Source organism: Bradysia coprophila, unplaced genomic scaffold, assembly GCF_014529535.1.
Source record: "Bradysia coprophila strain Holo2 unplaced genomic scaffold, BU_Bcop_v1 contig_193, whole genome shotgun sequence".
NCBI lineage: Eukaryota > Metazoa > Arthropoda > Insecta > Diptera > Sciaridae > Bradysia > Bradysia coprophila.
The window spans coordinates 2,442,996-2,469,397 of NW_023503456.1; the positions used below are offsets into that span (position 1 = coordinate 2,442,996).

The 26,402-nt window shown below is 37.0% G+C and overlaps 2 protein-coding genes and 3 long non-coding RNA genes across 6 annotated transcripts in view; 3 read left to right on the forward strand and 2 right to left on the reverse strand.

The window, feature by feature from the left end:
• On the reverse strand, window positions 1-6,786 carry LOC119075245 (beta-1,3-glucan-binding protein-like). Its single transcript, XM_037181644.1, has 7 exons — window positions 6,575-6,786; window positions 5,999-6,141; window positions 1,568-1,652; window positions 1,114-1,325; window positions 917-1,053; window positions 466-851; window positions 1-410 (listed from the first exon to the last, which is right to left on the reverse strand). The coding sequence occupies exons 1-7, from the start codon at window positions 6,732-6,734 to the stop codon at window positions 52-54; spliced, it is 1,482 nt and encodes a 493-aa protein (XP_037037539.1). The 5' UTR covers window positions 6,735-6,786; the 3' UTR covers window positions 1-51.
• LOC119075252 lies at window positions 2,444-24,604 on the forward strand. Its single transcript, XR_005087348.1, has 3 exons — window positions 2,444-2,456; window positions 7,150-7,154; window positions 24,411-24,604. It is a non-coding gene; the product is annotated as an uncharacterized LOC119075252 (long non-coding RNA).
• On the forward strand, window positions 10,325-10,895 carry LOC119075251. Of its 2 annotated transcripts, XR_005087347.1 has the most exons (3): window positions 10,325-10,543; window positions 10,635-10,662; window positions 10,694-10,895. It is a non-coding gene; the product is annotated as an uncharacterized LOC119075251 (long non-coding RNA). The 2 variants fall into 2 exon arrangements; XR_005087346.1 differs by having other exon boundaries at window positions 10,325-10,662.
• On the forward strand, window positions 13,243-24,162 carry LOC119075250. Its single transcript, XR_005087345.1, has 3 exons — window positions 13,243-13,255; window positions 20,280-20,281; window positions 24,047-24,162. It is a non-coding gene; the product is annotated as an uncharacterized LOC119075250 (long non-coding RNA).
• The window catches only part of LOC119075247, a 30,399-nt gene continuing 18,361 nt past the window's right edge, over window positions 14,365-26,402 (reverse strand). The window contains exons 3-5 of the mRNA XM_037181646.1: window positions 15,678-15,859; window positions 15,414-15,612; window positions 14,365-15,339 (exon numbers count right to left, since the gene is read on the reverse strand). Of these exons, the coding sequence (XP_037037541.1) occupies window positions 15,006-15,339; window positions 15,414-15,612; window positions 15,678-15,859 (715 nt within the window). The 3' untranslated portion in view covers window positions 14,365-15,005. The remainder of the gene's footprint in view (window positions 15,340-15,413; window positions 15,613-15,677; window positions 15,860-26,402) is intronic.

Sequence of the window (26,402 nt, forward strand, 5' to 3'; positions counted from 1 at the left end):
CGGTCTTCATCTTTATTAAATCACATGAACTATTCGCAATCTTAAACAGTCTTAAAGGGAGTAGACCCGTACATAATCAACTTCTAAGCCAGACCTGTTACCAGGATAATCGGTTCGCGTTTTCATGGCGTCCCAGAACAATTTCATCGCCTTCACTTGTGTATTCTTCCATGGCTTCGTCGGTGTGATGTGATGGCTCGAGTCGCTGTCGACAAAGTCATTCAGACCACCAACGCCAATGCCAACAGTTAAACGAAACTCCTTGTCGAACGGGGCCATTTTGCCTTCTTTCTGCCAGAGCGACGCAAAATTATTGTCAAAATTGCCGTGGGACAAGAAATTGGTGTAAAATCCCTGTTGTGGATTGATGCGGCAATAAATTTGATTTGCGATCGAAAGTGTAATTTCGTCTGAAATGAGTTATGAAATCAGTAGGACAACGGAGAGACAACCAACGACACGAACCTAGTTTCCACTCTAATGAGAAGGTATGAAAATCGCTATTTAAATTGATTGGATTGGGATTGGTACACATTTTAATGGACCTTGTCGGTTCGGTGGCTCCGAGAAGTACTCCACCTGACAGTAGACCATCTTTTCCCTTCACGAAAGCTATTCGCATTTGACCCGACGCAAGATTTTTCGCTCCATAAAAATTGTTGGCTGGTTCCAACAAAAGCAGCGGAAATACCCAATCCTCCGACGGTAGCCTTGCTCGAATCTCAACCCTTCCGTAAAGAAAACTGAATTTATTCAAGGTTGTCAGCCGGCTGGAAATCACCGGCGGTATAATGGTGCTACCACTTGTTCGAGTACAATAATCGGACATTTGACCCTCTTTGCTGGTGCATCTGTGGAAAAGGATATGAAACTTTACCGCGCAACGAATCGGACTCGAATCGCTCTTCGTTCATACTTAAATCCAAGATCGAGCGAGCCGAGCTGTGCATTTTCACCGTATTCACTTTCTAATCGCTTCGGCTCGATGTGCAGAAAGCCATTCTGTGTGTAAAGAACGTCTTCGTTTGGAATGTATACAACGAATTCGTGGTCCTTAATGGCAAAATTCAGATTATTCCATTTCATAGCTCAATTTCGTACGATATAATGTACCGGTTCACCGCTAAATTCCCGCAGCTTTGTCCATTTTGTTTCATCGATGAAATTGAAATCGTCCTCAAATATGAGTGTGCCTGCGCAAGGATGAACATTGTTTACTTTTGTTAGAGACGGTTGGCACGTTTGTTCTGCTGGAGTTGTAAACCGATTGGTCGGATTCAAGATAGTTGGTGGTGTTGAAATCGGAACTGTGGCGTTTACATAGCCTGCAGAAATTTCGTTTCAATTTATCAATTACAACAAGGTGCCTGCGTCACGATTTTTATATGATCTAAATGCACATGTGTTCAATTAGCGAATTATAAGAAAAATGAAATTTCATTGCTTTACTTCTGAAGTATCGAAAGACTTCGACTAACATCGTCAGACTGTTCGATACGAGGTTAAATCAATTGGTCTTATAATTCGCTAATTGTACATTACCATTTCTGCATTTATGTCGGTATACCTTCAACTTTGAAAACTCCATCCTCTTGTCGATAGCCCAGCCCTTTGTATATGACATACGTCCAGAAATAAAGTGTATCACCGATCTATAGTTAGAAAAAAAATGGTTAATTGAACGAAACTTGTGGATTCAATCATTTCATCAGATGACCGGCCAGCTGGTGGAGACTCGCACAAGCTTAAAATTACAATTTTTGGACACCGAGCTTAATTTATCTTCTATGATCCAAAAATATCAAAAGAATAAAAATTCCATTCAACCGCACTGTGACTCATAGTAATACAATAAACCTTTCTATAAACTTTATAGTATTTTACATGACTAGGGATAAAAAGATGAAAAGTAGAGTTTTCTTGTGAATTTTGTTGATCCGAGGCGAAGCCGAGGTCAATAAACACACGAAAACGAGACTTTTTACTTTTATCCCTAGTTATGTAATGGATTTTACATGCTGAGGGCGTCGAAAGGCGTGCTTCAAACATGAAAAGTACGGTTTTCGACGCATGTAGCATGTAAATATATATAACACACTTGTCACGTAGAAGTCGAGGCTTGCCGAGACTGATAGTGACAAGTGTGTACTCTATTTTATCACATAAGCGAAAACGAGACAACAAAATAGACCTGAAGTGTAATTTTTGAATTATTCTTCTAGGTATATAATTTTGACCTCCGAACACCGCGCGTACGTGATAAAGTATAAAGTAAGTACTTCACTAAACCTATTGAGCTGGTGTATGGTACACAAATAGCAAATGTGTCTGTTCCAAGGTTATTTGAGCTGTCAAAGCGTCAGCCATAGACTGTTATGATCAGAGCGAGAGATCCGAAGACTAGTTAATTTAACTTGCCTTGGGGTACTTGTCAAAATATTGCTTTCTCTTTCAACGTGTTACGTTGAGAGCGAGAGGACCGAAGACCAGTTTATTATAAGTTGTCAAAATATTTCGCTCTCTTTCATCATAACACTCTATATAGCCATAACCAAATTATTGTTGACAAATTGTTCTAAAAAGCGTTGACGTTATAGGTTTGTTCCAAGGTCATACGAATTGTCAAATTACTGTCAAATTTCATCGATAGATAACCGGATCAACTTTTGTATTGGAAATCGCGCATGTCGTGTTACCGTTCGTCTTGTCAAAGCTCGGGTTTAGAGTTATTTGGAACAAACCTATGGCTCTGTGGATGCTCCCGTTCGTTTTCGGCTTGTCAAAAAAACGACAGAACAAACCTATAGACCAATAGGTCGTTTAGTACCAAGGCTGTATACTTTGGGGAGGTCACGCAGATCACTATTTTATTAGATACGCGGGAACACACCTTTTCCATACAAACAAATTCACCAAAATTGAATTTGTATGGCGTGGTGATTTTTTTGTATGAAACGTGGTGTGTAACCCGCGTATCTGCATCTGCGTGACCTCCCCAAAGTATACAGCCTTGGTTTAGTACATGCTGACTTGACTTAGTTTTCAGATATGAAAATTTTTCACGAATTTACTGAAAATCTTTCTTTTCTGATGCTGAATTACCATAATTCAATTTCTTGTCTTATGGAAGTTGTACTGATATTTGAATCGTTCACTCTAGTCCCTTTTCCATAAGACTTATGATGAATTTAATTTTGTCACGTTGCACAGATATTGAGTTCGTTTCATCAAGTTGCAGCTAGTGCTGAGGTGAATTCGATTCCAACAAACTTAGCAGGTGTGACACCATTATTCACAAGAATAATGACGATGGCAACGTTACAAAAATGTATTCAACTGAATGTAAGAATTTGAAATAACTCTGATTCGCTGAGAGTTTGCACTACCTTCAGTATGAGTGTTATATTTGGGCCTATTAGGGCATGAGACGACTAATGTACCCTCAAATTACAAAAGCACCATCCTTGTTCTCTTATGTGAATATGGTTGTACCATGAAGTTCTACAACAACTCAGCTAAAGAAAATTTGCCTAACAATTGGTAAAATATCCCATGAATATCCCCGAGCGCTGTATTTTATGATGAATTGTACTAGAAATGTAATAGAATTATACGAAAATTTCACCAAAAAAAATCGCCCAATTTTAACGAGTAACTCGTAGAAAGTACAAATGTACAATTTACGGATGAGTCTTATCGTGTTTTTGGGAGTTTTATCCGTACATCGATGTACACTTGATCCATACACTGCTGTACGATTAATCCGTACTTATCAGGTGACAGTTGTGATTTCTATATTTGACACGTGAGACGCCTACGACACTGTGTATCCTCAAACAAGTTAATTTTGACGTTGTTAGCCAATGCTTAGATTTGTTAAGTAAAACTATTTGCTGGCGGAAATCTGCCAAAACGATTTATAGTGTCGTGTTAGTTATCAATATAAACGTTCCCTTTTATAGATTTGGCCGACCTCGATCGGTAATTATATGTTTGATTAGTTGGGAAAAACTCAATCCCAACAAAAATCTCTTCGAGAAAAGAGTGGCGCATGTGGCAGATTTTTCTTGCTGGTCTGTTCCTGAACATTTGCCACTTTGCGACGCAGATTTTTTTGGTAAAATTTTGGTTGTTTCCAGTCAATTTTTTTTTTGGTAAAAATTATTTGGCAGATGATGAGAAAAACTAAGCCAGCTTGTTTGAACTAAAATTGGGTGTAAAATTTAATTTTTGCGTAACGAAGCTGAAAGCGTCAACTCTAGCGATATCATTCATTTTAGAAATTGTACTTCAAAGACTGCGTCACACTTTTCTCGAAGAGATTTTTGTTGGGATATCAGTCGTTTTAGAAGTTTTAGAACACTGCTTTTTATAACAGTTTATAACAGAAATTCGGAAATTTGGCAAGATTTGAAAATTTGACGAAAATCGAAAATTTGACGAAAATCGAAAATTTGACGAAATTCGAAAATTTGACGAAATTCGAAAATTTGACGAAATTCCAAAATTTGACGAAATTCCAAAATTTGACGAAAGTAATTCTCTATCTGCCACCATTCAAGAAATATCTCCTAAACCCCAATTAACCCACCCATTTCCAACTTTAGACATTTTTCACAAATGCCCTTCTTTTCTACTCGTAAAACTCTGAGACTTTGCCGAAGAAAGTAACTCTCTATCTGCCACCATTCAAGAAATACCTCTAAAAACATAATTGACCCACCCATTTCCAACTTTCGACATTTTTCACATATGCCCCTCTGTTCTACTCGTAAAACTCTGAGTCTTTGCCGAAGAAAGTAACTCTCTATCTTTCATAACCTAAAAAAATGTTTCAAATCAAATCACAATTTCATTTTTATCAAGGCTGTATACTTTGGGGAGGTCACGCAGATGCAGATACGCGGGTTACACACCACGTTTCATACAAAAAATTCACCACGCCATACAAATTCAATTTTGGTGAATTTGTTTGTACGGAAAGGGTGTGTTTCCGCGTATCTAATAAAATGGCGATCTGCGTGACCTCCCCAAAGTATACAGCCTTGATTTTTATGCCCACCCTGAGGTTCCTGCAAAATTTCATGGAGATTGGCTGACTAGTTTCCGAGATCGTCCGTCGATAGATAGATAGATAGATAGATAGATAGATAGATAGAAACATACAGAGTAAGTTGAAAGATTTTGATTGTTTGGGAAAAGTCAATTTGGTGCATTTTCTATGAAAAGTGCCAATTTCAAAACGATGTATCTCCGGTAATTTTAAAGCTACATAGTCGAGTGATAGCTCGTTTTGCTCGTATTTACATAAGCGCAAATAAGATAGAATAGGATTTGTGGTGATACAGGCCAAAGGAAAGAAACTTAAATTCTCATTCAATAGTTGCCGCGTCTCAAAAAAATTTATTCGTTCTTTTTTTGGAAGTTAGACTGCGTCAAGTCCTCCGCTAACGCTCCGGACATGATTGCAGAATAAAGCTTTAATAAAATTTACAAAAAATCGACAAACATTTTGATTCCAATTCGAATTGATTCTATTTCATATTGCACTGCATTTGATTTCTTTAATCTTACATCAAAATGGCCGACCATGTATCCATATTTCATAAATAAATTTTTAATTTTTAATTTTTTTAATTCTTGCGAATAAATGTCGAATCTCATATTAATGGACCTTAGAATTATGGCAATGAATTAATTTTTAAACAAACTGTGATTGCTGATATATTCAGCGATGAAAAAGTGCCTGATATTGGTGACCTCACAGATGTTAAATTTAAAAGCAACATGGCATCGACTAACTCATTAATGTCGAAATGAAATGAAATGAAATGAATGTTGCCTTTATCGTCGTCATTTGCCATTATCATACGGATTTAGCGTTAGCGTTAGTGTGTGGCATTTAGCGTTAAAAAAATCTGATGTTCTCTATTGTATCGCTTTCAGTTTGCGCAAAATCATTCATAATTAGCGATAATACCTCAACAATATTACTCACTTTTAACGACGTCATTCGTTCATTGAACGTGAAACGACCGTCCCTCACTTTCGTTATATCTGTTGCCCAATGACCCGAAGTTAAACCATCAAATTCCTCGTTCAATTTACCATGGAAGGCGAATAGTTTTATGTCTGGATCAGCTAAAAATGTTTTTGTTGTTAAAGTTGTGTTGTGTGGCTGTTGACAACAACGCAAATAGACTTAAGTCGCTGGCTATTGTCCATTTGGCACAGGCGACAAAATGATTGTCCCAGTCCTATTTGCGTAATTGTTATTCCAAACAACATAAGGTGTTAATTAAGTCAAGCAAATTAAATTGGACAAAACCAACGACTTTGATCTATTGGACTCTGAGTCAGAGTGTTATCTCATCATGCCCGTTCAAAATTTTATTGAATGTAAGCAAAATGTACCCGAAAGGGTATGGGGATCATTCGTGAAGTGGGTCCTGCTAAGATATGAGACAAGAGATGTTGCTCGTATGCAATTTTGATGTTTTGTCTCATTCGTTGCGTGACATGCTTTATGAAGGATCCTGTAGCTAAATTTTTGTTTTCCTGAACTTATCCTTACCTGGAATTGATACACGAAATCCCTTCGGATAGAAAACTTCAACAGTAGCGGGTGGTACGTCATAATCACCGTCAGCACTACACAGATTTACTGTTTGCAACAAAAATATCAATAGAACAAACATCCATCGATTGCAAACTATAATCACGTTAATCATCATTTTCACTCATCCTACGGATCGACTAACGTTTGAACTGATATACATTGCGCCATTCGTTTTGCGTTTTGATTTTATTTATGCTTGTAGAACGGGTCAAACAAGGTATGTAGTGACATCACCTAAATCGAGAAGATGAGAGAATATCTCCAATCAAAATCTTATGAAATCTGCTGAAAACAATGTTCAACGATCGTGAGATGAAGATGAAGTTGAATGGTTTGTATACTCAACCGATTAAGATCTTTTTTCTGCTATTATATATCTACATGACATTATCAAGCCTCTGACAGACATTATATGTCTACATAAGACCAAAAGCACTAGCTGATTCCTTTCTGAGCCTATGAGTCGGGTGGACCTATATCATTATACCAGAAAAGCGGAATTCGTAAGTTAAACAACGGGCTAGCACAAGGGTCAGTATTGTCATGTTTGCTATTTAACCTATACACACATGATCTCCCCCCATCAGAGTCCCGTAAGTTCCTTTTTGCGGACGACATGGCCTACACAACGCAACATAAAGATTTTCACACAATCAACAATACTCTGAATGGCGACATGGCACAGCTGGTGCAGTACTGTAAAAATTGGAGACTGATACCCAACCCGGCAAAGACTGTCGCATCATGTTTTCACCTACGGAACCGTGGCGCCCAACTCGAGCTTAGAATCTGGTTCGATGGAGTCGGCATAAAGCACTCGTTCAACCCAACATACCTGGGAACGAAGCTCGACCGAGCACTTACGTTCAAAGAACAATGCAATCATGTGTCATCTAAACTAGCTTCGAGGAACAACCTACTCAAAAAATTGGCTCATACATCCTGGGGAGCTACCGCTAATTGCCTCAGAACGACTGCCATGGGCCTCATTTACTCTACTGCCGAGTACTGTTCATCATCGTGGCTACACAGCACTCACGTTCATAAGGTAGACAGAGAATTAAACAAAACCATGAGAATCATCTCGGGCACAGTCTCATCAACGCCGATACCATGGCTCCCAGCACTTTGTGATATCGAACCACCTGAAATCAGGCGAAAGCGAGCACTACTGAGAGACTACCAGAAAGCTGCCGCCAATCCGAATGTACCACTGTACCACGACATACAACATCCGACCATACAACGGTTGAAATCAAGACTCACACCAAGTGAAACAGCGAGGGAAATGTCGTCGAGGAATGTGGACTTGACCACACAATGGAAGGTCGCTTGGCCGGAATCGACTAATCCGAGTACAATTTTCGACATCAACACACATTCCAGCCGTTCAATTGAGTTTATGATGCCACGTAAAGCTTGGTGCAACTTAAATCGGCTACGTACAGGCCATGGTAGATGCAATTACATGCTGCATAAATGGAATTACGTCGATGATCCCGGCTGTGTGTGTGGCGAACAATATCAAACCACCGACCACCTGCTACTCAATTGTCCCGTGTTTTCGTACCAGGGGCCTATCGAAGACATTAAATCAACGACGCCGCATGCACTAAAATGGCTGGATTCGCTCCAGTTGTAATGGAATTTGGTTGCCGAGCAAACCGTGTTTTTTTGTTTTGATTTTGTTCTGATTTATTTTTGCTTGACGACAAAGATTTGTTAATTTTTGAAAGGTTTTGTACTTATGCTGTAGAGGGAAAGGAAGAGAACCATACGCTAAATAAATAAATATCATTATACCATCGAAGTGGCCTTCTCTGCAGACGTTATCGAATGCGTCGAATGTGATGAGTCTGCTAGTGAATATAATTTCAAAAAGGGTGATTTCTCAGGGCTAAATTGTTATTTGAATTCTGTCAACTGGGACCAGCTGATGTTAAACGTGTCTGACGTAAACGTTGCTGTTGACCTACTCTATGAAACGCTGCTTCGAAAAATACGTACCGCTTAAGAAAGTGACGATTGACGAACCGCCGTGGTACAATCAGCGACTGAAGAACTTGAAAAATAGGACGAGCAAAGCTAGAAAACGTTTTAGTTCTGAGACTGACCCCGCGGAGAAGTCTAGGTTAGAGATGGTTTTCCTTTCACTGAGTAAAAAATTTCGCACTGTACGAGATTGAGCCTTTAGCAGATATCTGTCTAAGACTGAGGATATGTTGATATCAGATCCGAAAAGGTTTTGGTCCTATGTGAAATCGCGCAAGAAAACTGTAGCCTATCCTTCCATGATGCGCAGGGGTGATAAAAAGTCTTCTGCTCCTATCGAAACGTGCAATCTCTTCGCTGAGTTCTTTGAAAGTGTCTACGTCGTTGACAGCGAAAATGAATCGGACTTATCTCGTAAGTTTTACCCCATTGATAAACGTGTTGATGTTGGTTCGATTTGTTTGACTGCTGATGGTGTCTTGAGCCAGTTACGCGGTATTGATATCAGAAAAGGTGAAGGGCCTGATAACATCGCACCCATTCTTTAAAAAAAACTGTGCTGAAAGTCTGTGTTCTCCTCTCCTCCGTATTTTTAACTCGTCTCTGTCAACTGGGAAGTCTCCTACTAGATGGAAATCGTCGTATGTGACACCTATTTTTAAAAGTGGGTCTAGAAGTAACGTTGAAAACTACAGAGGCGTTGCTATTTTGCCGACTATCGGAAAGTTGTTTGAAGCTATTGTGACCAACGTTTTAACCGAGAGGTTTAATCGAGTGATTTCAAAGTCTCAGCATGGTTTTATGAAACGCCGGTCTACTTCGACGAGCTTAGTTGAATTTGTGAGTCATGCCAAAAGGAAGTGATGAAGTCCAAACATCAACTAGATGTCATCTACATCTACACTGACTTCCAGAAGGCGTTTGACAGAGTCAAGCATTCGGTTCTTGTGTACAAGCTGAAAAATTTTGGTATTCATTCGGATTTTGTCCCATCTAAGTGGACGCACGCAGTTCGTCAAATTAGCCGGTTACTCATCCCGAATTTTTAATGTGACATCTGGCGTTCCTCAAGGTAGCCATCTTTTGTTCTTACTGTTTATGGATGACGCTACCAAAGTTTTCTCAACTTCCACTTACCTGTTGTGCGCTGACGATCTAAAGATCTTCAAGGTGATTAAGAACGTGCTTGATGCTAGTGCTCTCCAACGTGATTTAAACAGGTTCTTGCAGTGGTGTGAAGTTAACCAACTGTATTTAAACGTTAAGAAATGCAATGTGATTTCCTTCACTCGTAAGAGATCCAAAGTCGAATTCGGTTACTCTGTTAACGGTGTTCAACTCACTCGTTCAAAAGTAGTAAAGGATTTAGGAGTCCTTATGGACGAGAAGTTGACGTTCGGTAAACATGTCGAATATGTGATTGCGAAATCTTACTCGATGCTTGGTTTTGTGATCAGAACTTGTAAGGAATTTAAGAGCGTTAAAACGTTGAAAAGCTTGTATTTCGCGCACTTACGTTCGTACTTAGAGTATGCTTCAGTCGTTTGGCATCCGTACCAAGGCACCTTTGTTGATAGAATTGAATCGATCCAGAAGAAGTTTCTGATGTTCGCACTTCGGCGAACGGTGAGGCGTGACGAAAACCGCTAGCTCGACGTAGAGTTAATGCGTGTGTTCTATTCGCTTTCTGATCTTCTAAACGGAAATCTTGACGCCCTCAGATAGCTAGGAAGATTGTTTTAAACCCTCACCCTACTCGTGATGATGATTTTCTTGTTGTCGATGATCACAGGACAAAGTATGGATATCAAGAACCGATAAATAACATGTGCAAAGAATTTAACCGTTTCTCACAGCTGTGGTTCCAGGGCATGCCGCGTGAATCATTCAAAGCGACTGTAAAGATGTTGAAGATTCCAATCAAATTGAACGGTAAGACCAAGATATCATGATTTACACTGATTTAATCTTGAAATTATGCAATTATGAACCAATGGTTCTCTCTCTAATCCGTATCGATTAGTCTAATCTGGTCTCACGACTTCTAAATGGTCTCACGACTTCTAAATATTAAACTCCAAGTCTCATCGACTTGTGCAAAACCGAGCCTATCTAGTCGATTGGCTCTCACTAATCCGTTCTTTTCCAGGTGGCTCGTTGACGCAAAAAGCATCTTCTTGGTCCTTATTCATTGGTCACACGAATCAGATCTACCTGCTGCTTTTAAACGTCATGGTTTTTTTTGTGTTATATAAATCTTGTCCTTTTTATCTTGTAATGTAAACAATTGTAAATGCAAGTAGTCAGGGGGCATGTTGCCATTGATGAAATGAATAAATAAAATAAATAAGGTTTAATGGGACGCAATTTAACTCTAGACTTCCATAATAACCATGAGAATTGAGAATTAACGCCGAAAGTTCGCTGAAAATTCAAAATTAAAAGTGTCTAACACAAATCAAACGCAGCGTCGTAATGGTCGTAATTCACCACATTCTCATATCAGAGTGCGTTGAAATTTATTTTTAAGTTCATTTGTTCATCCTTTGATTCACCCAAAATTAAAATTCTGAAGGACACTTTTAAGGTGTACTCTAATCTTTATGCACCTCACGCATCTCGATTGGAGGAACTAACGCAGTGTGTCTGTGTGTCACACGAATGTAACACACTGTAAAAAACCTTTACATACAAAAGAGTACTCTATTTGGCAACTGTCGACTATGATCACTTTTGCTTGAAGTGCATTGTAGGAACTCATAAAATGAGACTCGTTGCTTTAGTGAGTGTTCAGTTCGTAGGCAGGTAGAAGCTTTGTTTTAAAGAATTTTCCAGAAATCATTACCCAAAAAAAGATTGTGTCTTGAATCAGGCGTTAATTTTACTTTTTTTTGACAGAGCGAACGTCTCTAAACGGTTCAGCAAATGACTGGAGTTTGTTCAAATATTATTCGAAAATTTCATGTAGGTCCTCAGTATATTTCGAAGATTTTCGGTGCGATCACGGTCACAGCAGAATTTCGGAGACAAAGTATATACAAACACTCAGGGTAATGCAATGATACGGAGCCAAGTTTCTGGTGCAGCGTTGAGGAGGAAAATACGTGAGCATACTCTGTCCCAGTTCCACCTACTTCCATTCGGCGCATCTATTCGCGTAAAATTTCCCCCTCGATTAAAAATCGTCGACAGAGTGGATAGTTTCTTGACTGGTTGAGATGACAGCTGTCAAATTTAACAGCTCTGACGGAAATTGAACTAAAGATTCTCAGAGGATGTGCTATGATTGTAAGCGGATTTTCTATTCCGTTTGGGCTGTATTTTCAACGAAATTCATCATTTAATTTAATTTTGAAGTTTTGAGAATTTTCTTGGATTTCTTGTTGGAATTTTTGACGATTTTGAGAGTTGTCAAATGTAATAGATTTTTGTACAATTCTTTTATGTCTTTAGTATACTTCCTCCATATAAAGATACCAATGTCAGCGCTCTTTTTTTTGTGATCCAACTTCACTCTTATGACATTTTATGGATATCAGAGTGAAGCTATTTCACCAGAAAATGGAGCGTACAGAATGAAGTAATGAAAACACGTTTTTTTCTAATAAATTTATTTTCGTTTTTTCTTAATCAATCTTATAAACATCAATATAGCTTCAAATGTAGAGTCAAACTAAAAGGGTTTTTCGTTTAGAGTCTCAATTTTGTTTTTCTGTAATAAATAACTTAAATCGCCTCGATTTGTCGTGTTCACTTTTCTCTCTTTGTTTAAATTAGCAACAGCACATTATAATTTACCGTTAAAAAAAATAAAAACAAAAGAAAATTTTGATGAGTCGATAAATAATTAAATTAAAATTGTTTTTAGCGTCATTCCATATCTGACAAAAGAGAGTTTCCATTTTTCTATACAATTTTTTGATTTTATTACTAAAAATTTGTTTTGGTTTTCTTTTCTTTTTTCGTAAATTTGTTAATCGTTGATTTGAAAAAAAAAAATTAATTTAAAATTTGGTTGCATGACATTTACATCGTCGAGCCCGAACGTCAGATTTTCTGAACAGAAAATTCAAAGCTAAACGCAAACGGAAAGGGCAAGGATTTTTATTAAACAAAATGTCTTTGTGATCTCAGGAGTCCGGTAAACTAATTGTTTTCTCAATCGGATCAATATATGCCGAGTGAATCTGTCAAACGTTTGCATTTCCGTTTGGATTTTCTGTTCAGAAAATCTGACGTTCCCTAAAACTCATGCTGCATGCATCGAAAACCGTACACTTTCTTCTTCATTTATGTAAAGAGTGTACATTAAACTTGCTTCTCGCCAATGGATCATTTCGCGACATCATAATTATTGTCAAGTTGGATTTTCTTGTAAAAAAAATAGCAAGCGTCCCAGACGAATCGTATACAATCGTTTGCAATAATTCGGTGTAAAAATTTCAATTCAGCAATTTTGTATTTCATTTACTTTACTAAAGATTGATTTGTCAAAGAAAATTTGGCTGAAATGAACGATTTTCGAACCGGCTCGCATGTAGTTATAGAGTGTTTAAGTGAGAGAGATGGCGAAATAACAACCTATTGTTCCATCTCGGGTCGTCTGTCAGATTCTTTTGTATTATCGATGACAGCAGACCTCGCGTTGATTTTCCATCTCGCTCTACTTAAACACCGTATAGTTAAACAAACAACAACAACAAAAAAGTCGAAAATTCCATTTTTTATTAGCCATAATCTATCGATTGTAAATGTTTAAGTATCTAGTAGTGTAAGTATAAATACATCTGCAACAAATAAACAGAATGAAATTCATGGAAAATTCGTCGGCCGGTGAAGTTTACAATAGATAGGTTGAAGACCTGTACAACGTATAGCTGATGGTCTTATGGCTTTACCATCGTATCATACATTTATATATTTGTGACACTTTGTGATGAAAGATTGTTTGAATAGGTTTGTTCCAAGTATCTGTAAACACGAACTTTGACAACCCGAACAACGACAATTTCATCCATAGCAACGTCGCTTACGTGATATTTCATACAAATCGAGCAACGTCGCCTACGCGATTTACACAGAAATATTATTGAGGTTATGGTTCTGTGGATGAAATTTGACAATTCATATGGCCTTGGAACAAACCTATTGTCTCAGTTTTCGAATTTTCGAATTTTTTCAATTTTCAAGACTTTAGGTTGACACATAACAGTGCAACGTGCGGGTCTCACTTGTTTCGCACAATATTGGCTCGTTGATTTCTACGTCTTCTTTTTTGCGAAACATTTTTATTATTTTTTAATGCCGAGCAGAGGTTATACAGTAAATAAAAATGCGAAAGAAAAAACTTCATGATTGGGAATTATGTATCGAATTTCTGCGAAGGAATGAAGGAAAATTTTTTAAATAGAAAATGTTTTTCGCTGGAATTCGAAAATGGATAATTTCAATGAAAAGAACTCTGGTTATTTGTGTATTTGTGAGGTATTCTCTTTTAACGACTTTTCGATCTGGCATTTTGGAGTAGCATAAACGTCACAAGTTATAATTTTCTAAAGTAATACTTGATATAATGGACGAGTCGAACAAAATTAGAATTTATCATCAAAATTCGGTCTAACACTATCTGTCAAAGTGACATTTTAAACGCCAAACATAATAACCATCTGAAGTAGTCACAAAAAGCCGTTGATCTTTCTTCTTTTTTAACTATATTTATGTAAACGATTTTGTGACTAATTCGCATATCCATTTTCGTTTAACGTTTAAAACGTCTCATTGACAGATGGAATAGGCCGGCATTTGATACAAACAGTCACTAAATAATATCCGAAAATACCCACTGTTAGGGGGGGGGGAACAGAGGGAACGGTTTTCAAACGCATGATAGTCAGTGTTTTTGTGGAGCGTATCTCAAAAAATCCATTTAATTTCCGACAAATTATCCTCAATGCGAACTACAAATACTTTTATGGAAAACAAGCCAGGGTCGGACTGGCCATCAAAAGGCACATATGACGCCCAAACGGAAAGATTTAGTCTTTTAATATATAGGATTTTTACTAAAAATTCAGAGGCAAGCCCGAGCTTGCTCAATTTCACCATATGGCCAGTCCGCCCCTTTTACATTGACCGAACAAAAACTTTCGTCCAAGAAATGTAAAAAACAAAACCAACAATAAATTTAACTTAACCTAACCGCATGACTTGGAATCTTACTCAGTACACTTCTACAATAAATACCACATTAACAAATTTTTTACATCCAACCGTATTGGCACCAGCAAATTAGAAATTCTTCTCATAATTTTTTTGTTTCTCACTTAAATCACCCGTCATTGGGCAACATTACATTATTTTCAATAAGTCTTCAGTCGTACAAAGAGATCAATATTTAACCTTTAATACTAGCTCGTAGAGCCGGTGCCGCTTCTGTATCAAGCGCCCGACATTGATTCAGTTCTCTCTTTTGCCGATATGAGCACCAGGCCAACAAATACTTTGCTAAAACTAAAATGCCAACCGTTAATATAGCTGCGAGTAAAGCCAAACATAAAGGCGCCAGCACCGAATCACTTTCGACAACCGTCGGCTGACCGAATATCCAAGCGAACATGTCCAAACGATGAGCTGAGTTTCCGATTTCAACGCGACACAGATATCGACCGTAATTGTGCGTTTTGATGCGCGGAATGATCAGATAGGCTCCGATAATTTGATCGTCTTCCCTGTAAATGGAAAAAGGAAATGGAAAATGAGGTCCTCAGTCTACACAACGAAAACAAAATAGTAGTGAAAGTACCTCGTTATGGGTATCTGCTCTCCGTCCACCTCCTGTTCATTCGCATTCTCAAACACTTGAAACCATGCAATCGAACTTCGTGCATCGGGCAGTTTCACCTTTCCGACAAATGCCTCGCAATACAAACGCGCCGGTTCATCCAACGGCACGAATTGATTTTGTGGTCGGAATGTTGGCAATGGATTGTCGGGAACGCTGCCTATAAATCATAGAAATTACCGGTTGATGTCTTCGTTTTCAACGAATTCAATCTATTTTGCTTACCTTGCACGTTAAGTGCAACGTGATGTTCGCTTTTGTGTGTGTCATTACGTAGCGTACACGTATAGTTTCCGACATCGGCAAAGGATGCTGATCGTGTGTAAATTGTCTGATTCTCGGCTTCGGGATACAATATCAACGACGACACATCATTTGGCCACGGATACGGTTTTCCATCTTTAAACCTAGCGAGCAGAGTGAAATGGTTAGTAAACTCTAAATTAGGCATTTGTGGCTTGAATTGACAAAATATTCAGAGAACAGGTTGATTCAATAGCCATAATGACATTTTTTAAGAATGAGTGTGAGATTACACACTTCTTTGACTAAAAGGGACTAGATAGGACAAAATGGGACTAAATTGCGCTGCTTGTAACGAACTGTATATAGAGCGACGGGTGAAACACTTTTTGGCCCAGATATGATTAAATGGGACTAAATCGTACGGGATTACATAGACTAATTGAATTAAATTGAAATGCACAACTCCCGAGCGGGATAATCCCATACGGTTCAATAGATCATCTTCAAGATACGGTACTTTCAGACGTAACCTCACTTAAGTTTCGTTAAATGTTTCGTTCATTCATTCATTCATTTGTAAGAGATTTTTTTAACGTGGATGGCATTTTAAACGACCTTGAAGATGATCTATCACATTTAGTCCAAAAGTGCGGCATCTATCCATATAAGTATAGAAAGAGAAACAACAATTTTGACAAGTTCCCCAAGGCAAGTTATAGTTAAATGGACTTCTGTCTTCTCGCTCGGATTTAAACACTCCACAGAGTGGCATATATTTCGCTAGCAGCGAAATAATGACAGATAGTCCATACATTTTCTGTCAAAAATTCATTGCACAGCTGACTGTATACTTGAGGAGAGCTATGCACTAACCGTCACAAAAAGACATTTCCCAAGAATCATAAAATTGAGTGACGTATTTCTGGCCAAGACATTCTTCGAATCGATTTTTTACCATGAAGCCATGATGGCTCATTTTTGGTCAAATGGAGAAAAATGTAGAACACAACCAGATCTACATTTTTCACCATTTGGCAAAAAATGAGCCATCATGGCTTCATGGTAAAAAATCGATTCGAAGAATGTCTTGGCCAGAAATATGTCACTCAATTTTATGATTCTTTATTTCGGTTCATGCATATCTATACTGACTTAGCTTTAGTGGACACCTAAGGCTTGACTTCCACTTATCAAAAAAGTACTCCATACGAGAGACAAAATTGAATTTATTCAATTTTTGCTTTGTTTACTTGACAGCTCGCTCTCTCATGGAGTACTTTTTGTTGAGTGAAAACCAAACTTAAGACGACAAGTGTTTGTTCGAACATTTGTGTTTCAGAGCGCTGACGATTCAGCATAGTCGTTGTAGGAATGAAAAAAAAATCAAATTTTTATTGAAAGCTATGTCATCGTGCCGGCCACGCATCCGAAAAAGTTGTACGTTTCATTTTATTTCGCATTTACGTCGCACTAATACCGTTTCATTGTTTCGCACCGTGGAACAAATTACACGTGGGCTAGCATATGCAGTGAGCAAAATGATATAAAAAATGAAAAAAAAATTAGAGAGCGCGCATTACTTGAATGGCACCGAACCACATTTGAATGACTAATGAATATTACTTGGAACCGTAAGCGCGTCAACAAGATTGCGTTTGCTTGTTGATGTACTTTATATTGTACACAGTATGTTCGCGTATATATACCTGAAATTTATCGAAAAAAACACTTTTGCTGATTGACTGATTCGGCATTCATTTGCTAAATCGTTTGCTACATTCTCGAGAATTTCAAATATAAATTTTAGGTCTCGGTGCTTCCGTAATTGAATTAAATTAGATGTTTCTAGAGATTTGTACGTTTAAACGTGGCATATCGTTTATTGGCAACGATGACGTAACGGTAGTGATATTCTGAATTTCTTTTTTCGGTATATGAATATGGATAGAAAAGAGTTTCGTAGAAATTGTTATTACGTTTTACATGGAAATTCTCAAATATTAAACGAATTTTCCTATAAATAAATTAAATTTAATTTTCGATGAAATTCTTAAAATCGACGAAGAGCATTAACAGAAAAAAGATTTTCAGTCAAAAGCATTCTAGATATCGTTGGCGAATAATTTACGTAACAGCCATATTATTACGGCGAAAATCTCTGTAGAATCCATTTTTCATCAAAAGTATATCCGAGAAATGGTTATTATTGGCAACGCAGAGTATTAGTCTTTAGTCAGAAGCGAATTGTCGAATCACGCACATTTTCTGTGAAAAGCGATTTTATTATACCCCCGCATGTTGGTTCATAGTTGATAATTGAGAATAACAACGACCCGTTCAACAAAATATGTGACTCAATGACTCGACAGAGAACGCCCTCGAAGTATGCAAACACTCTCAGTGTTGAATTGATGAATTTGTGTACATTGAGGCAAGATATTAATTGTGACAGTTGGGATTTAAGAGCAATGAGCCCTTTGAAAATTTGTAGCCTATGTTTAGGCGGAAAAATATTCGTTCTTTGATGATTTCTTTGAACCAAAATCTTTTTTTTGAAAAAGCAAAACCATTAAAGCACGCAAAAATATGTTACTTACAAAGGAAAAAAAAAGATTTTGGTTCAGAGAAATCGTCAAAAAACGAACATTTTTCCGCCTAAATGTAGGCTACGAATTTGCAAAGGGTCAACTGCTCTTAAAGTCTGTGTATTACATCTGTCAAAGTGTTCTTTTTTAAACTGTGACCACCCAGAGTGGTCTTAAAAGTAACCGAAGTGAAAAACAACGATCCAAAGCAGGTTATGGCCATGACGGTTATTGTACCTGATTGTAAAAAAAAAGATTGTACTTTTACGAGATCCGCGTCGACGAGATATCGACTCAACTAGTAAAGAATTGGTAATGAATTTTATGATCGAAAGTCCAAAGATTGATCGATTAATGGCCATGAGTTAAAGTTTCACGTTGACCAGTCACATTTTTGGCAAAAAGTACAAGATCTTGCCTGAGATTTCAGTAAAAATTGTGAAAATGGCTGGTTAAGAGGCACCGGTACTTACATAAAATTGTAGCCTACTTTTGTGTGTCTCGTATTTCGTGTTTGATGATATCTTTTCATCAGAATCATTTTCGAAAAAGGTAAGACCGCAATAACGACCCCGAATGTGTTAGCTTTAAATTTTCATAAACTGCTCAGTTTTCAAAGGGCTGGTCAAATTGATACAACCAAAACTAATTTTTATTTAAAAAACCCAAATGTATGATTTTCATCAAAGCACCGGTTCCTCTTAAGAGCGCTTACCCCTTGGCAAATTTTTAGCCTACATTTGTGCGCAAAAATATTCGTTTTTTGATGATTTCTCTGAACCAAAATCTTTTTTTGAAAAAATTAAACCAAACACGTTGAAGTTAATTGCGGCTTGTCAACTTTCGGCACCCTGGACTTTACTTAAATCGTCGAGGAATGCCTTCAAATAAATTTCTAAAAATCTAGAATTCCGTTTTGGATTTTTAGAAATTTATTTGGAGGCATTCCTCGACGATTTAAGTAAAGTCCAGGGTGCCGAAAGTTGACAAGCCGCAGTTAACTTCAACGTGTTTTAAAGCATTAAACACATTTTGCAAAGGTTTCTCCAAGTGGGATAAGTTATCAACCACAAACCAATTTTTTCTTTAAAAGTAACACATTTTTGCATGCTTTAATGGTTTTACTTTTTGAAAAACAGATTTTGGTTCAGAGAAATCATCAAAAAACGAATATCTTTGCGCACAAATGTAGGCTAAAAATTTGCCAAGGGGTGAGCGCTCTTAATAAGCAACACTCTTATACTAACTCAATTACATTAGTGTGAAAGAAACAGATATATCTTCGAGGTACGTTTAGCCACTGTTTCGATCTGTGAGAAACTTAAATATGTCTTTCGACATGTTGCATTATTATGCAGTTCAAAAATACCATTTCTCATCAGGCCATGGCGACAGTGGCAAAGAAATGACCAAACTACGAGAGGTAGTCATAACTTTATACACGCTATTTTTCAGTGAATCATTAGCTAAATGAAGAAATAAAATTAATATATCTTAATGGCCAATCACACATTGCTTGTCATGTGCAATCGATGATGAGAAATAAATTTTATTGTCATTCAGTGGCGGTAACTTCCATAGGGCAGTTTGTTTTCGTGTGTTTTTATAAGCAAGTTACTTCGGCAATTGTATATCCGAGCCGACGGCGAGTAAACACTGTTGGGAAAAAACATTTACCGGTGCTCGATGAGTTTGCTTTTATCACAAAACTGTTACCCATGGCAATTAAATACTTTCGCAGCATCTAATGTAATCTACTAATCATTCTGAAACTATCCGATTCTATAGCATACATTCCAACATATCACATCCCAACTGCTACATTTTCTATCGTCGTTTATCGTCACATTTTTATTGGATAAAAATGTCTGATGAACATCATCATTTTCAAGGAATAATTAAAATTTGATCGACCTCTTAATTTGCTTATGCATTTTCGGCTGTTTTTTTATATCGAAAATAAATGTTCAGCTGGTCCATTTGACATTTTACACAGAAGTCTGAGCTGAATGAATAATGAGAACTGTCTCTGTTGGATATTTATTTAGATTTTTGTGTATCTCTACCTGATTCTGATTTAGTGTGAAAAATGGACGTACTTTGTCAGGCACATTATTTAATTTTACATCTCATTCAGAAATTTATTTATTTTTTTTCGTGTATATATTCATGTATACTGTACAGATTGGAGTCTCTGAAAGAGCTGTTCAAAAATACATTTTTTTTCCATTTTGTTTACCTGAGAACGAGTGGTGTATATTGTTTGGATTCAATATTATATTATGTATAATATGAAGAATGGAAACCGATTTAAAGGCTATTCAAATTGTAATTCCTGTTAAAAGATTTTGTCTTTGATATTGTTGTGGAAGAAACTCTTAAAAAGTAGAATTTTTCTCGAAAAACCTTTTTCGCCTTTGTTGTGTGTTTCATTCCTTTATGGTGCACCGGGGCTCTCGTGGATATTATTATTTTTTGTGTTATATACATGGTAAGGCGAACAAGCATTTTAGTTGCTTTGACGGTTTTATTTGCGAATTTCAAAAGCGAAATGGGGAAGACAGAGACCGAAATTTTCATAAAAATATTATCGTCATTTTCCAGGAAACAAAAAGCAGCAAAATATTTGAATTTAAAGTAACTTTTGCGCACATATTCTGGTTTATATTCATAGAAGGACGAACGGCAGAAAAATCTGTTCCAGGAAGGAAACAATCGATTGCAAACCCTTAATAGCTATTTATGCAGTTCTGCGACGGAATGAATTGGTTCTGGGCCAATAGTGTAATATGTTAGCAGTCTTAGCAGTCTTAGTTTCATGCATGGACATGTTTAGCGAATCATGAGAAAAATGTGGTAAAAAATTGTTACATTTTTCTTATGACTCGCTTAACGTGTACATGCATAAAGTTAAGATTTAGCATCCTTATATTGAGAGTATTTTTGCCAAGCTGCCTGAAAGTTTCAAAGGTCTACGGGATATAGAAAGTTTCTATGACAAAAAATGACCGATTGTTGGAGAAATGTTACAATTTTAGGGTGTTTAGCATCACAAATGTAGAAAAATTTAATCATTATGTAATTTCCCTCAATATTGTAAGCCCTGTGCGCTTTGTTTTACCTTTAATTATTGTATTCTAAGAATTGAGTCCCAGTAATTCAAAACTTTGTAGACTCCCACATTTCTTAGAAAGGACAAAACCCTTAATAGCTTGGCGTTAGACGATGGAAAATTGTGAATTTTTTTTATAAAGGTCATGGGCACGGACTACGTGGAAAGTTAAAAAGGTATCTAAACAATGTCGACTACTAAATTTAGCCAACATTTCGGTGAAACTCTCTTCACAACATTCCTCACACTATATTTTGTCCTCCATTTGAATTCCGTGGCCCTTATCTAATTTTTTGATTTCTTATTTACCTTTTTCTTCTTAATATTATTATGGTCCCTTTGTCTCGTTGTTGTTGTTTTTTTCTCGTCATTATTTGAACTAGCAACACAAAAGATGTAATAACACTATGTTCTGTGTCCATATGCCCATACACATCGCATCACATTGCATATTGACATTGTAAAAGAGTCGAAAACGAAATGAAATGAAAAACGTTTTGTTCGCCCAGACTGACACTATATGAGACTCGCACGTATGCATATCAAGATCAATGATTTATAATGTGTAGTGTACACAGGATACCAACTCAGATCGCTGCGTCAGTGGGATGACACATTGTTGCGTTTCTGTGCCAGTGAACAAAATTACTGGTAGCAATCTGGTGATATAAGAACCAGATGAGCAATGGAAAGTGTATTGTCTCACTACGTCATTACCGTTTTTGTTGAAATTATAATTTTTCCACCGGTTCGTGTGAGAATTTTCTCATCTTTCCACGAAAGAAAGTGGGTCTGCACCACAGCCCAGTTGAGTCGTTTTTCAAGATCACCTGGAAATGTGACCGGTTCTGAGATTCAAAAGTCCGTAAAAGTACAATCGTTCCTTCGCATTCAAAACAAACAAAATTTGCTCGTCCCGTTAACTGTGTGTAACACAAGGTATATTGAGTACGTTTATGTTGCATCAAGGACTTTCCATGAAATGTATGAACTTACAACTGGAATGAGTGGCAAGGCAATAAACTTTACTCATCGGTCAGAGCATATTATTTGTGAATCTCACAAAAATTCGCAAATTACACCAATAATAGACAATGCAATCGGTTCTCTTCGCTTTTTTTTTCATCGTTCTTCCTTGATATGTTCCGCCGAGTCAGAATTTCCATTACTTCAGTCAGAACTCATTAAGCCATAAGTAAATTTTATTCTCGCATAAACGTGGTCATTTACGTGAAATGCTCATTTGTAAATAAAAAGAACGGCGCAACTGTGGCATATAAGATGATCAACCGAATCGAAGAACAAAAAAAAACTTCTTTCATGAAATGTTTCTCTTTACATATGAAAAGGGAATGCATATGCACACTGGCACACAAATATTTACATTTTTATTTTTCACAGCAGAGTCCGGTTCTTATGTGGGAAAAAAAAATAATTTGATGAACGACTTGGATACCAACAAAATTCTACATGATTTAGAGTGTACTCGGCTTACGAAGCAGAAAAAAGAAGAGTTAAAGTCAAGAGAGGCGACGATCGTATAATAAGATATGAGTTTATCGTTTCCTGTCCGACAATTTACGGAACGACGGAGTTCACATAAATTTTCTCATTTTATCGTTTCGAAAATGTGGAATGGAGTCGCGATCTATATCTATTAGAAGTTGAAGTTCTCATTGAATGTCTGCAGACTGTGTTAATATGACTCTCGAGTCGACTCTCTACGTGAATTCAGATATTAGGTCAGTATACCATCCGAATAGTAGCACTCAGGAATTACGTTAAAACATACAGACAAGTCATTATCAATCGACGCATAACACAATTTGAAGAATAAGACTCTTGCCTCCAAAATGAACCGATTTTTAAGTCAGCCTTGAAACCTACAACTGCCCATTAAAAAATTGCGAAAGCTGCGTGGGGACAGCCTACGATCTTAGACTTTCTTCAGACTTCTATTGATGAAAAATGTGGCTACCGGTCAGCTTCTTATCGGCTATAAACGGCGGCTGACAAAATAGTATTTTTTGTTATAAGTTGTTGCATTCACCAATTCATTGACATCGATCGAACGGTCGCATCATATCGCTCAGATTTTATGTAATGAAATTAGTCTTTCGATCGATCACACGAAATACACATCAGTGTAATCACATGCAAATTATTTATCGATTTGGAATAAAATGAATTGAGTTTAAATGTTGGTTTTCGTCAATAAAGGTGCAAGCGCAGTTCACCGTTTTGGGTCTCCGTTTAGATATTGCGCATGCGCACAGAGAGAATTTTCTATCTGCGCATGCGTATTTTCAAACGGACTGCGATTGCAGCTTAAGAACACAAGTGATGCTTCGCCTCGTTAGGACACGCTTACGACTAGTCCTGAAAAATTCCGTTTTCATCACGAATTACAAACGACGTTTTTTGTGCCGTAAGGATCATAATAGATAACGTCAGATAGTTTGAACATAAACCGAATGTCCAACGGAACACACAAACAATAACAAAGAAATCACTCTACAACAATTTCACTTTTACTTGGCACACTCGATTGCGGACGAAAAACTATATTTACACTCGCCAAACCATGAAAACACTGAATATCACGCGTCAACAGTTATCGGAAACCACACTTTTTAGTTCTCTCTCAGTAGACACGTCTAGGGATCCAGGCGATGTTTTCCTTAATGGTGGAGTTTGTTTATGTTATTCGTCAAAGAGAGAAATTTGATACGAAGGCGGAGCTTACTCTCCGTATCAACGAGTAGTGTGATGCACGCACATCGAACGATCAACTCATTCGCATAGTTGAGTTTTGAAACTGATCGTCACACATTCAAGTTCAACCTTAGAACGGTGTGTATTATATTTGGTTTTGTTGTTTGTGTATTTCATGGTGTGACGAGTGTAAAATTGTGTGCATCACAGGATTGAAACCACGATATTACAGTATACGAGTGAATTCGTATACCGAGAGAATAATTTTTGCATAAGTATGTATGTTTTGTCGAGACGAAGTTTACTTTACGTGCTTATGCACGGTAAAGTGCACTTTACATCACTGTTTGCGACAGGGAAAATACACTTACCGTCCACAAACATGTAAAATGTGTTACGTCACTGCTTGTAAATGCTTGTTTAGGCACGTGTGATTACTCCACTCGCCTTCGGCTCGTTCAGCAAACCTCACACTTGCCTAAACAAATATTTACAAACAGTGACGTAACATACTATGTTCCTGCTTCTCATACAGTTCAGCAACTTAGTTACCAAACCGATTACAGTGACCGAAAATACCGAATAAATTTTGAGGTTTGCTCAACTGACTCAACTCATCTTTACATAACCGGTAAAAAAAATTGTCGATGATAAAAAACAGGCGTCAATTTTTATTGGTAAACCTTTGACAGATGTTTCGTTTTTCTTTTTCGAAATTCGTCTGTCCGGTTGGCAAAAAAGATATAATTTCGTTAAAAAAATTAACTCCGATAACGTTTCTTCAATACCGAATTCTTTGAGTCGACAAAAAAAAATCGTTAAAAAAACGCTAAACAAAACAAAAGAAACAGACACAAAAAGGCATCGATTGAAAGTATGCAAACCAATTTTCGCAGAAGATTTATAGATTTTTTTCTCTGTTAAACTCTTTTGGTTGCATATATTCTTCCACGAATTGTCTGGGCTCATAATTCATGCCAGTGATTGTTTTTTTTTTCTCGTTCCTTCTTTCTTTCGTGTGCTTCTTCGATTTAATTTAATCCAATTCGCATTGTATATCCGTTGTCCGTTGGATTTTTCTTTTTTCTTTTTTGACCACAAAGAAGGGACCTCCAAAAAAGTAACATTTTGGATCGATAATTTATTAGCACATTTCGTTTGATTGGTTGATTTTAACCATATTATTTATTGAACTTCGTCGAAAAAGAACCAACAACGAAATGAAAGTTCTGCTTCAACCTTTTCGCAGAATATAAGATCTGCTTATAATTGGATACGAAAAGATTTATGCTTGCGCGAGAATTTCATGCTTTGTACAGCTACGAGAAATATGAGTTCCTGTGAACTCTGGTAAAACCAACAAACTTTAATTTTTATTTAGTGAAACATACTAGACATCAAAATCTGAAGTGAAAGCATTTTTGCTCATAATGTCCACAGCTGGGCTTGAACTAGCAACCTCTGGCTTATAAATACAGCGCCTATCCAACTCGACCAACGAGACGAGCAAAAATGTACAGCGTTTAGAATAGGTATTTACGTACACATAGCACTGCATAACACTATGTAGAAAATGAAATTTTTATACAAATGATTCTGACAGGCAGGTTTGTGTAACAATCCAACATAACAACGCAAAAAACGGTTGGATTTTCAATCAAACCTGTCTGCCAGCATTACCTCTTGAAACATTTTTAACTGTAAATAAATGAACTATTACTAGGCGAAACACCTTCCAATCTGTTTTTGAATTAAATGAATCAATAAATCAAACTGTTCGGGCTCACTTTCCACCATTAGTCCCATATAGATAATGTACTCAAAATAAGTGAGAATGAAATGGATTCCAATTTCACTTTTACGTGTGCCTAAAAACTAATAGATCTCTATTCATTGCCGTGTTACCAAATGAATATATAATCATAAAAACAAATTTGTTTAACGATACTTAAATCGGTGTCTCGTCTATTACACACATATACACTTTAGTCATTACTGCGTTTCAACGTTTCGTATCTTATCAATTTTTAAAGTGTGAATCATTTCATTTCTAGGAGATTAAGTACCCGGAACATGTTTACCAGTAATCATCCAAATTTTCATGTCTATAACTGCCGACTGTTAACTGTCGGACATTTGTCATAAACTGCACACATATGATAAAAGTGAATTTATTATCGACTTTGCTTATCATTAAACATTCATCGAAAACATTCAGTGATCGTTTTATAATGCGATTTGTGTTTATTCGGTTGGTATTTCCAAATATGGATTTTAATGTGCTGCCATGCG

Excerpts from the sequence above, each read along its gene's own strand:
- LOC119075245 (XM_037181644.1), bottom strand. The coding sequence starts at position 6,734 with ATGATGATTAACGTGATTATAGTTTGCAATCGATGGATGTTTGTTCTA. Across the intron at positions 1,653-5,998 it reads AACGAATGACGTCGTTAAAA|ATCGGTGATACACTTTATTT; the intron begins GTGAGTAATATT and ends TTCTAACTATAG. Across the intron at positions 1,326-1,567 it reads TGGAGTTTTCAAAGTTGAAG|GCTATGTAAACGCCACAGTT; the intron begins GTATACCGACAT and ends AAATTTCTGCAG.